The sequence below is a fragment of the Globicephala melas genome, chromosome 13 (genome assembly GCF_963455315.2).
Source record: "Globicephala melas chromosome 13, mGloMel1.2, whole genome shotgun sequence".
NCBI lineage: Eukaryota > Metazoa > Chordata > Mammalia > Artiodactyla > Delphinidae > Globicephala > Globicephala melas.
Window position 1 is genome coordinate 82,453,615 of NC_083326.1, and position 12,574 is coordinate 82,466,188.

A 12,574-nucleotide genomic window follows, 5' to 3' on the forward strand; every position below is an offset into this window, starting at 1 on the left:
TCTCACTGTCGTGGCCTCTCCTGTTGCGGAGCACAGGCTCTGGACGCGCAGGCTCAGCGGCCATGGCTCACAGGCCCAGCCGCTCCGCGGCATGTGGGATCTTCTTGGACCGGGGCACGAACCTGTGTCCCCTGCATCGGCAGGCAGACTCTCAACCACTGCGCCACCAGGAAAGCCCGCATTAGTACTTTTTAAGGGAGCAAATGCCTAATGTTTATTCTTTCCAGGCATCAGATCATATTGTGATTAGTATTTGTGGGGGACAGTACTAGGTTGTCCACAAACATTTCTGAGTAAAAAAATTAAAACAAAGACATGTTAAGAGGGGAACATAAATGGCAAAACATTTCCTCCATAATAGAAAAAAATCCATTCTTACTGCTGAACTCAATCTTGAATACTGTCCATGAATAAAGAGAAGTTTCCTGGGTGATGAGAAAAAATTTTTTTTTGCAAAATTTAGTAATTTAAGCCAAAAGTAACTTCAGAAATTTGAAGAAAATCAATTAGCAAACACAATTCCTAAGAAAGATGAAACCTGGAATACACACTCAGTAAAAAAAAAATCAGCCTTCAAAAATTCTCCCAAATAAGTTTCCAAAGATTAAATACACAGAGTTCAGCATCTTACTGAATTCTCATGTTTCAAAAATGAGCTTTAACCAAGAATAAATCAGTGGTGGGACAAGAGGAGGCAGGAAGGTGATAATGAAGCCGCCAATTTAAAAGCTCTGGGCTGCTGGGATTTCACTCTTATTATCACCTATCTTATCTGCAGGGTCCCCTGCATGTTGGCTAAACTGGGAGCTTTTGGCCCAAATTGCAAGTTCTATTATAGAGGATATTTTATTTAGAGTACAGCTGGCTTCCTTTTTTTTTTTTTTTTTTTTTACAGCTGCCTTCCTCTTAAGTGAGATAGGAAATAATTAAAAGGAAGGTAAAACAAATATTTATGGTGAAAGCTTGTAAACTGCAAACACTACCCCTTTCTCCCCCAAAAGGAGAAAAACTTAACACCTTTTCTCATGGATCTGGGAAGAAGTTTAAAAAGAAAATCTTGGGTCCTCCAATGGCTGAGTCCGCAGTTTCTTAGGATGAGAACTGCAGCTCTGCTTAGTGGCTGCACTTCTGGCAGCTCTTCCTTCCTTCGTGGGGTGGGCAGTCTAGCCAGAATCAGGATGACAACCAAACCGTCTCACCTCAAATGCTGCAGAGATCACCTTTGCTTTCTTGCTAAGCACGGAGCCCACTGCATTGAAGTTTTTATCTCGGATCTCAGCATACAGCTCCTCCGCAGAATTCAGCTGAAGCTTCTTTGCTTCCGTGGGAAGGTCCTTACCACCATCACCCTGTTTCTTAGGTGCAAATTTCTCCGGAGGTAATTTCACGTAACCTGAACAACAGTGGAAGGGAACAAGGCTCTGCGTGCATTTAATGGAAGAACCAGTCAAGTGCTCAGGCACAAAACAGAATCTTCCAACTTAGGAGAGGATGGAAGCCGGCTTTAGAAAAAACTGGAGTATAGCACTGAGGTTCTGATTTTTCCACGATCAAAGTACAGAATGTAGTGACTCTTGAATATTCATATCATGGTTCCACTTTTCTTTGGGGGCACCTATCTGAAGCACTGCAGCAATGACCAGTTCCTGAACTTATTCAGGGATCACGTTACTTTTTCACTTAAAAAAAATTACAAGGCTCTCCCCATTATCTTCCGGCATTTTTCAAACTGTAAGTCATGTCCTATTAGTAGATCATGAAATCAAGTTGGTGGGTTGCAATTAGCATTATAAACAAACAAAACATTAAATACCATAGTGCATCACATGAAGTAGAGTGGTTTTTCTTTTAAATAAAATGTTGCTTCAGTTTCACACACACATATGTGTGCATGTACTAGGTCATGATATAAAATATATTTCTTACTATAGGTTGTTGTCGAAAATAGTTTGAAAGCCCACTTCCTGTTTTTATAAAGAAAGTTTTATTGGCACAAAGCCATGCCTTTTCATTATGTCTCATTTGGGGCTGCTTTCACATTATAAAGGAGAAGTGAGATTCCACAGAGGCACTGCATGACCTAAAATATTTGCTATCTGGCTCTTTACAGAAGTTGTCCACCCCGCTCTAGAACAAGCTCCCAAATTCCTCAGCACAGCATCCAGTCCCTCCACTAAGTAGCCTTAACCCTCTTCTCCCGTCTCTGTTCCTCCCAAACCAACTTAGTCACCATTTCCGAGAACACCCCACACGCCCTTATGAGTTGCCTATAAACTGGTTTAACTCTAAGAAGCTTGGCAATATGAATCAAGGGCCTTATAACGTTAACACCTTTGACCCCAAAATCCCACATCAGAGAATGTAGCGAAAGAAAGTAATATGCTATATGAAAAAAATTTTTTGTATACAGATGTTTTTATAACCATAAAAAACCCCCAAACAACCTAAAATGCCCAACATTAGGGGAAGGATTATGCAAATCACGGTATAATATATATTATGGATTTTAATTAAGCTGTTAAAATTATGCATATGCTGAGAAAATGCTCATATTATACCAAATCAAAAAAGAGATTCAGGGAATTCCCTGGCGGTCCAGTGGTTAGGACTCCATGCTTTCACTGCCGAGGGCCAGGGTTCAATCCCTGGTTGGGGAACCCCGCAAGCCGCGAGGTGAAAAAAAAAAACGACAAAAAAAGAGGTTCAGAATAATTTGGACAAGCTGATGCTATTTATTTTTTGTTAACTAAAATAAACTCTGCACAGAAAAAGACTATAAGGAAATACACCAAAATATTAACATTGGCTGTCCCAAGGTTTGGGGGGTAGGGCTTCAGGGATAACGGGAGATCTATGTTTTCCTTCTTTATTTTTCCAATTTTCCCTTAACTGATATTTGACTCATATTATGGAAAAAACTTGCTGCAGAGAAACTGGGAATTTATACATATTCCTTCTCTTCTTGGAGAATCCCCTCCTACCTCTCACCTGTCTTAGACAGAGCCCCCTGAGGCTGCCTCACAGGTCATCTCCCTGCTCTAAACTCTAGCTCCCTTTAATGGTCTCCTGGGTGTTTCACTCTCTGGGACCATGAGAGGAGAGGCACCCTTGTTTCCTTCTGTTTTTTTTTTTTTTTTTTCCAACAGCCCTGCTACCTCGTTTCTTTGACTCCCACCTACTATCCAGCACAGAACTCCTCTGTCAATGAAATGGAGTTTTAAAAAGTATTTAAGATGTCATCTTTTGGAACAAATAATTTAAAAATAAGACTTTTTATAACTTTATCACTAAAGACTCTTTGTTTTGTGGAAACCCCTCTTCATGGCTGTGTCTTCACCCATTCCCTCGGCTATCTATCCATCCTTATGGTTAAAATACGCACAACATAAAATTTACCATTTTAACCATTTTACAGTGAACAGTGCAGTAGCATTTAGTACATACACAACTTTGTACAACCACAGCTAGTACCTAGTTCCAGAACCTTTTTATCCCAAAAGGAAACCCCACACCCAATAAGCAGTCACTCCCCAACCTCTTCGAGTCCTGGCCACCACTAGTCTGTTTTCTGTCTCTGTGTTTTCTTTTTCTAGGCTGTTCCTTGGCTCCCTGTGATGTAATTCAGGATGGCAATAGAGGTCAGGGGCTGATGGAAACCAGAGAAGGGGGCCTGGATGGGACAGAGGGAGTGGTGGGACCTGTCATAAACTGGAGACAGGGGCATGTCTAAAGCGGGATCTCCGCTGGGCACCAGCTGCAATGTGGGAATGTGACCTCGGGGTCGCCAGAGCTTCAGATGTTTTTAAAGACATGGTATATATGGGAATTTCCTGGCGGTCCAGTGGTTAGGGCTCCGTGCTTTCATTTCCGAGGGCCTGGGTTTGATCCCTGCAGCTAAGATCCCGCAAGCCGTGTGGCATGGCCAAAAAAATAAAAATAAATTAAAAAAAAGACATGGCAGGGCTTCCCTGGTGGCGCAGTGGTTGAGAGTCCGCCTGCCGATGCAGGGGACACGGGTTCGTGCCCCGGTCCGGGAAGATCCCACATGCCGCGGAGCGGCTGGGCCCGTGAGCCATGGCCGCTGAGCCTGCGCGTCCGGAGCCTGTGCTCCGCAACGGAAGAAGCCACAACAGTGAGGGGCCTGTGTACCGCAAAAACAAAAACAAAAACAAAACAAAAAAAGACATGGCATCCATCAGGATTATTATTAAAAATTCTCTCCAATTTTAAATGCTGACAGAAACAAACAGACAAACATCATGTGGACCAAAACCAAATAAAACATTTGTGACCTCTGACCCCAACAGTTTGTCAGGCCTAAACTCTAGCAGGCCTTCAAATCTTCCGTCGAGTGTCCCAACCTCCCGTATCAGCCTTTTCCCCAGAATGTCCCAGCTGTGCTCTCTGCCTCAGCAAGCTGGTCGTCCCATGGTTCCCTGCAGGTATTATGCCACCTGCCCCTCGCCAGCAACCCCCCCAAACTCTACCCCTTTTTCCAAACCCAGTACCAAGGCCACCTCTTCCAGAAGCTTTCCTGAACAACTGCCTGCCACGGCATCTATGTTCTCCAACTGCAGAGCCATCTGTTTATTTAGCCCTTGGCCTCTGCTCACAGCGGGCAAGCACAGTCCTGTGCAGTAAACATCAGCCAGCCCTTGTGTGACGGACAATGGTAGTTTGCTCAGATGTCGTTTAATTTTTTTTTTTTTTTTAGCCACACCGTGCGGCATGCAAGATCTTAGTTTCCTGACCAGGGATTGAACTCATGCCCCCTGCATTGGAAGAGTGAAGTCTTAACCACTGGACTGCGGGGGAAGTCCCTCAGATGTCGTTTAATCCTAGCGTCTGCAGGTCTAAAGTCAGCATTTTTATTTTTTTCAAATATTCTCTGATTTACTTGAAAAGGAAGCACCTTCTAAAAAAACGGCCTTTTGGATATTTTTATCAGATTACCTATTAGTAAAAGTAGGTGTTACTTTACTCACTGTTCTGAATGCCATAAATTTCATCAATGAGTCCTTCATACGTAAGCTGAGTGGCAAGAGGCGTTAACAAATCCACATTCCGATCGAGCAACAAGAGATTATCAAAAACAGGGAATATTGAGTTCTGGCTCCCTGTAAACTCTCTCTTCATCCTGATCATCATATTGGCCACTTGCTGGAAACAAAACATGGGATCAGGTGGGACCCTCCTGGGAATAAGCAGATTAAAAAATTTGGCTAAAAATGGAAAGAATCAAAAAAGTGAAAAAAGGAGAAAAACGGTGGAAGAGTGAGATGGATAAGAAATAAGCAGCTACAGAAAAGCATTCGCTGTTGGCTGCCTGTCCCAACACTTACACTTTAGCCAGTGGCAGCAGCTACTTCTCAACGGGGCCTAGTTCAGAGAGTCTATTTCTGTTATTCACAGTAGCTCTGTTCTATAAAGTTGCTGTGAATACTGAACCAGCAAATACCGAACCACTGCCCCGAGGGGCAATCAGGGTTAGGGTGCCGCGAACCTCTGGTTATAACATTTTTGTCATCTGATCAATATATAACCTTGTCTTATGTGTGTTTCTGTTTAAAGACACATTAAATATATGACGTTGATTCTCTAACGCCATCACTCAGGCCTGAATGTAGCTCATCTAACACGAGATTTCTCCCTAAGGCCCATCACAGCCTCCCTGCGCTCTGAGCGCTAGACAGTGCTTCTGTACCACCTTTGGGGGCCATTTTAAACAGCAAAATCACCATCAAAAAGAGCACAAAAATGCAAAAAAAAAAAAAAAAAAAAAAGTGGCACCGAGCAGCGCATGGCATTATATAGCGGCAAAAAGGACACTTGTTTATGGTATGAGCTGAAGGCACAGGGCTGCTCTGAGTGACCTCAGCTGGGAACATGCATACTGGACAACTCAAATTACTGCCGCTCTGAGCATGTCCACAAAACACTGTGAATACTGATTTGGGGGCTACAAATAAACTTCAGTAAATAGGTGAATTGCCAAATAAAAAGGATTGACTGTATTTGTAAACAGATTCCCACTCCTTCCCTTCCTGGGGACCAGGGGACCCTTCCTCCACCACCAGAAGCACCTGCCGTTTCTCACCCGGGCGCACTCTCCTTTCCCAAAGATCTGGGGGATCGTCCCGTACAGAGCTTGCAGGGTCATGAGCCCCTTGGCTGCGTGGTACAGGCTGGTCTGGTCGCTCTCCAGGTAGCACTCCTGCGGGGAGGAAGGGCCGGTTACGGTCATGGTCATCTGGGTGCATGAGGCACCCACCTCTGTCTGGCGCTGGGACTACGCAGCCACTGGGTAAGACCGTTTCCACTAATTCCCCACTTTGCCAGGAAGCTGCAGACTCGGGTCCAGCCCAGGCCAGGAGGCCAACAGCTCTGCCGTCGGGGGCAGCTATGGCAGCAATTCTCCCGTGGCAGAGCCTTCTGGAAGGCACTCCTCTTAGTTTATCAGCTCTTGAATAAGCTACTGATTAAGAAAGACTGACACAGGGACTGGGCTTTCTCATTCACCGTTGTGAGTGTAAAGGCTAGGAGGACACCGTGGGAGGGCCACATAAGCGCACATATTCTTTGACCCCCCAAAGTCCCAGATGACCTCACAACAGAACACCTGGCAGTTTTTACAAACATGACGCCAATTTCATATGTACCGACAGCAAATGAAGGCCATAACATCTTGAGAAATGAGAAAGGGGCGGCTGAAGAATCTTTAGAGAGTGATCTCATTTTCAGAAAATATATTTTACCTTATAAAATATACAGGGTATATTTTGTAAAGTAGACAAAATTATACTTTTCTGCGTAGAAAAAGGGACCAAAAATATACACAAAACCAGCTAGGAAGTGAGAAGAGAGACTCCAGCAGTTCTGACATGGGTAAGAGCACAGGTTCTTGACTCTGGTTGTCTGACTCTGTGTCACTTCCCAACTGGTGCCCTTGGCCACTTAGGTAACCTCTCTGTGCCTTATTTATTGTCTGCAGAAGGGAGTATATTCAACGTAGTATATGGATTAAATGAGGTAATTGCATGTAAAACATTTCATCCCAGTACCTGAAACATATAGTAAGTCCTTAACAAATGTTAGCTTTTATTATTAGAAATTGTTTGGATTATTTTTTTTTTACAATCATCATCCACTCATAAGTCAAAATGGAACACTGTACCAGACACCCCTCACCGACCCTCCCAACGTGCTTCTAGCTTCCAAAGCCAGGAGGGAGGGGACACTGGAGGCATTAAGCACAAGGGGGTGGGACTCGTGTGCTCCACCCAGGGAGGAAGGAGGGCTGTGCCTGGAAAGAGCCTGGGGAGAGTGCTTGGCGGCTCTTCCAAGTCTGATGGTTTTAACATTTCACTGCATATGACATGTCCAACTCAAGAATGTCTGAAGACATACTTTCTTGAAAAATTACCTAAAACTCCCTATCAGAGCAGAGTTAAGCTAAAAATTCAAGAAAAAAAATTAGGGAATATCTCTCAAAATCGTATTCATTTTTTTAAACTTAAAAAGTTGTATTACTATAGACATTCTTTTTGTAATTCTTTTTAAAAAAAATTTAAAAGTTGATGACATATTAATCTTGAATTTTTTGCTCTATTATAATTGGTGGTGGGATGATTATTTGTACTAATATCCCTGTATTCTGTGCTTGTGGAATCACCTGGTATTTCAAGCCATGAGGACATTTTTGGAGGGACAAATGCTAATACCCATTAACATTCAAATTCACATATTTTTTGACCCCAAAGTCCCACATGCCTACACGATAGAATACCTGGCAGTTTTTTTGTTTGTTGTTTGTTTTGTTTTTCTATGTTTATCAAACCAATGAAAATGAATTTTAAACAGGTGTACTTGTAACTACTTGGAATGTGTTTGTTTTCGTGACTTAACTGTAGGCAATTCTTACTTCAGGTTGGGGAAAAAAAGGGCAGGCGGTTTTGATTTTAACTAAAATTATAGCGCTTCACTCACGTAACACCAGCCAGTCTAGCACACCATGTAAGAAGTAAGACCTTTCAAGGAAAACTTGACATTCTAAAATTATTAAAAGGACAACATAAACTCATTCAATCATGCAGGTCCTTTAAACTTTGCTTTGAAAGTCTTAAGGAGAAAAAAATATGGTACTGTGACTAGGGCACGGGCTGGAGAAAACTTTATTTTTCTTCCCTTCCCTTACTACTTGAGAGAAGTCAATACAATTTTCCATTTGTATAAATGAGAGGCCACAGTTTTTAACTCTTTTATAATAATATTCCTTGAGCCAGAAGAAGATATACATGTTTTCCACATTTTAGTTACATTTCAACAATTATGTATTATATGCTTATAGGGATCGTGTTCAATGGCAAAGTGAAGTGGACTGATGGTCTCAGATGTTTCCGTGTAGACAGCGTGTCAAGAACTGGCTTATATATTATCCGTCCTCCAGACTGACATCACATTTCATAATAGCTTGGTATGATGACTGCTGTCAAAATCGCCTGCATGGAAACATCCGTGCCACCGGGCCTGGTCGCGCCACGCGGGGACCTCGACGGGAAGGATGCGCGGGCTCGTGCGGGGGAGCAGAGCCCCAGCGAGTAGCGCCCGCACCACCGCCTCAGAAGGGAGGCCTCTACCGTCCGCTACCTTGCAGTTTTTTTTTTTTTTTTTTTTGCGGTACGCAGGCCTCTCCCTGTTGTGGCCTCTCCCGTTGCGGAGCGCATGCTCCGGACGCACAGACTCAGCGGCCATGGCTCACGGGCCCAGCCGCTCCGTGGCATGTGGGATCTTCCCGGACCGGCGTACGAACCCGTGTCCCCTGCATCGGCAGGCGGACTCCCAACCACTGCGCCACCAGGGAAGCCCTACCTTGCAGTTTTTACAAAGGAGGTACGTAGATTTTATGTATACTGATTTCTATATATACATTTGAGGCCCCAATAGTTTAAGCCCTGTGACTGAGCATTAGAGTTCAATGAGCTGAACTCTAATTCCCACGTTTTGTGCAGTGCAATACGGTCATAATCACAGCCCCAAAGCACAGAGAGATCTACACGTGCCTCCTGATGCCACGAAAAGCTAAATTATGCTCACTGTTTAAAATCACATAAATAAGTAAAATGACCTCAACTCTATCAGAAATCGGGCTTGAATTTAACATTAGGTAGAACTCTCAGCTTTATTATCCAGGCGAAATCTCTGACTTCTAAAATAGAATCTGAAGTGAACATATGTAAGCCAAGGGCTTGAAATTCTCAGCAGAAAAGAATTCTGTTCTTTTTTGCAAACCAGAGGTTAAATAAACAGGAAATCTCTCCTCTGGACAGGTTTTGTCATGCCAGGACAGGTTTTCCTCAGCTGCTACCAATTCACATTAATTACACGGATGTGAATTAATTACATGAGGGTATACCATTACAGCTACGTGATAAAGCAAATATAGCAAAATGTTAATTTCAGAACCTAGGTGATGAGCATACGGGTGTTCACTGTACCATTCTTTCAACTTTTCTGTATATTTGAAAATTTTCATATAAAATGTTGGGGGACGGGAAATCTGTACCATCATTGGAAGAGATTTACTGTAAGCAAATCAGTGGGGAACATGGCTGAAAAGAAGAGCCAAGAAACTCTCCTGGTTATAAAATTCATCAGTGGCGCCACTGAGCTCTTCCTCAGGTTCACTCTTTGAAAGCAGTGGTCACTGTAACAACATACTAGGGAAGAAAGAGTTTCAAATAATTTTTTGCACAACACCAGTGGTTCTCAAAAGTTCTAGTCTCCAGACCAGCAGCATCAACGTCACATACGCATAACTCAAAGAAGGAAATACAGATAAATATGATTACACTAAGAAAGTACGCATAGCAAAAACTACCATAAGCTAAGTCAATAGACAAATGTCAAAGGCAGGTAAAGAGCCTACAGATACAGGGCTTCCCTGGTGGCGCAGTGGTTGAGAGTCCTCCTGCCGAGGAAGATCCCACATGCTGCGGAGCAGCTGGGCCCCTGAGCCATGGCCGCTGAGCCTGCGCGTCCAGAGCTTGTGCTCCGCAACGAGAGAGGCCACAACAATGAGAGGCCCGCGGACCACAAAAAAAAAGAGCCTACAGATACAGGGCCCACGTGTACAGTGATCTATGCATGAGGTAATTCACTGTAGCACTGCCTCTAAAAGCATAAGATGAGAAAAAACAAAATGTCCTTCAAAAGGGGACTGACTTAATAAATCATTGTACATCCAAACAATGGAACAGTATGCAGCTTCAGCTAAGAATAAAAAAGTATTTTCATAGATGGTAGAAAATGACTCCAAGATATATTATTAAGAGAATAACGTAAGTTACCGAAGTTATATAGGATATGCTACCATTTGAATAAAAGCTCATATATACTATGAGCTGTAGCTGCCTAAAGCACTTCCAAAAACAAATTAAAAAAGAACGAGTGATAGCGATTGCTTCTGGGAGGTATGGCATTTTGAGAATTGGGTGGAGAGTGGCTTACTTTTCATTCTGTACCCTTTCTTACTCAAAGAAAATTTTCATGTACACAGATTATGTTTATGAAAGATTTTCAAATTACTTTTTTCAACATAAAGTAATATTCTTATGAGAGAAAGCATTCTTTGAAATAAAGTTGTAAACAAAACCAATATATAAAATTACATTTGGAAAAACCATCCAGAACTGGGGAACAAAGATACACATATTTGCTAACAAACATGCGTCGAAAATAATCAGTGGGGAAAAATTGCGCTGGAACAACTGGCACTATATGGAAAAAATAAATAAGCCTCATATGGAAAAATACAGATTAAAATAAATTAGTCCCTACTTCACACCACACACTCCAAACACATGGTTCAAGCTGAATTAAAGACCTGAACGTGAAAAGCAAAACTTTAAAACTTTTAAAGGAAAATACAAGATTTTCTATGTCTTCAGGTAGAGAAGGATTTATTAAGACTAAAACAACACAAACTGAAAGAAAAAAAGTGATATACTACTTTGAAGGGCTCATACCTCCAAATTTCACAGCTTACTACAAAGTTACATTTATCAAGACAGTGTGTTACTGGCATTAAGGACAGACATACTGATCAATGGGGTAGAGCTGAGACACCAGAAATAAACACATTTAAGGACAGCTGATTTTCGACAAGGGTACCAAGACAATTAACTGAGGAAAATATACTCTTTCAGCAAATGGTGCTGGAACACGTGGATATCCACATGCATATCTGCACATGCAGAAGGAAGTTGGACCCCGACCTCACATCAGATAAAAATAAACTCAAAACCCATCAAAGACCTAGATGTAGGACCAAAATCGTAAAATTCTTTGAAGAAAACATAGGAGTAAATTCGTGACCTTAGATCAGATACGACACCAAAAGCATAAGCAACAAGAGAAAAAAAGATAAATCGAACTTCATCAAAGTTAAAATCTTTGGTGCATTGAGATATCCCTTTCACCAAAAAGTGAAAAGAACCCACAGAATGGGAGAAAATATTTGCAAATCAAATATCTGGTAAGAGACTTGCATCCAGAATATATTAAGAATTCTTAAAACTCTTATAACGAAAAGATAAATGCCCAGTTCTAAAAACGTGCCATGCTTAAAGACTTAAATATAATATATGATACCATAAAACTCCTAGAAGAGAACATAGGCAAGACATTCTCTGACATAAATTATACCAATGTTTTCTTAGGTCGGTCTCCCAAGGCAATAGAAATAAAAGCAAAAATAAACAAACGGGACCTAATCAAACTTATAAGCTTTTGCACAATAAAGGAAACCATAAACAAAACGAAAAGACAACCTATGGACTGGGAGAAAATATTTGCAAATGATGTGACCGACGTGGGCTTAATTCCCAAAATATACAGACAGCTCCTACAACTCCATAACAAAAAACTAAACAACTCAATCAAAAAATAGGCAGAAGGCCTAAATAGACATTTCTCGAAAGAAGACACACAGATGGCCAATAGGCGCATGAAAAGATGCTCAACATCATTAATTATTAGAGAAATGCAAATCAAAACTGCGATGAGGTATCACCTCACACTGGTCAGAATGGCCATCAGTTATTTGCAAAGCAGAAACAGAGACACAGATGTAGAGAACAAACATATGGATACCAAGGCGGGGGGAGGGAGGGTGGGATGAATTAGGAGATTGGGACTGACATATATACACCACTATGTATAAAATAGATAGCTAATGAGAACCGACAAGGAAATCCCAAAAAGAGGGGATATATGTATATGTATAGCTGATTCACCTTGCTACACAACAGAAACTAACACAACATTGTAAAGCAACTATACTCCAATAAAAATTAATTTAAAAAAATAGTCTACAAATAATAAATGCTGGAGAGGGTGTGGAGAAAAGGGAACCCTCCTACACTGTTGGTGGGAATGTAAATTGGTGCAGCCACTGGAAAACAGTATGGAGGTTCCTCAAAAAACTAAAAAGAATGAAATATTGCCATTTGCAGCAACATGGATGGACCTAGAGAATATTATGCTTAGTGAAGTAAGACAAATACTACATAACATC

The 12,574-nt window shown here is 41.8% G+C and overlaps 1 protein-coding gene across 2 annotated transcripts in view; it reads right to left on the reverse strand.

Moving 5' to 3' along the window:
* VPS33A (VPS33A core subunit of CORVET and HOPS complexes) overlaps window positions 1-12,574 on the reverse strand; it is a 28,480-nt gene that overhangs the window by 11,044 nt on the left and 4,862 nt on the right. For both annotated transcript variants that reach the window (XM_060310436.1, XM_030860204.2), the window contains 3 exons: window positions 6,098-6,214; window positions 4,986-5,160; window positions 1,200-1,393 (listed from right to left, as the gene is read on the reverse strand). In XM_060310436.1, the coding sequence (XP_060166419.1) occupies window positions 1,200-1,393; window positions 4,986-5,160; window positions 6,098-6,214 (486 nt within the window). The remainder of the gene's footprint in view (window positions 1-1,199; window positions 1,394-4,985; window positions 5,161-6,097; window positions 6,215-12,574) is intronic.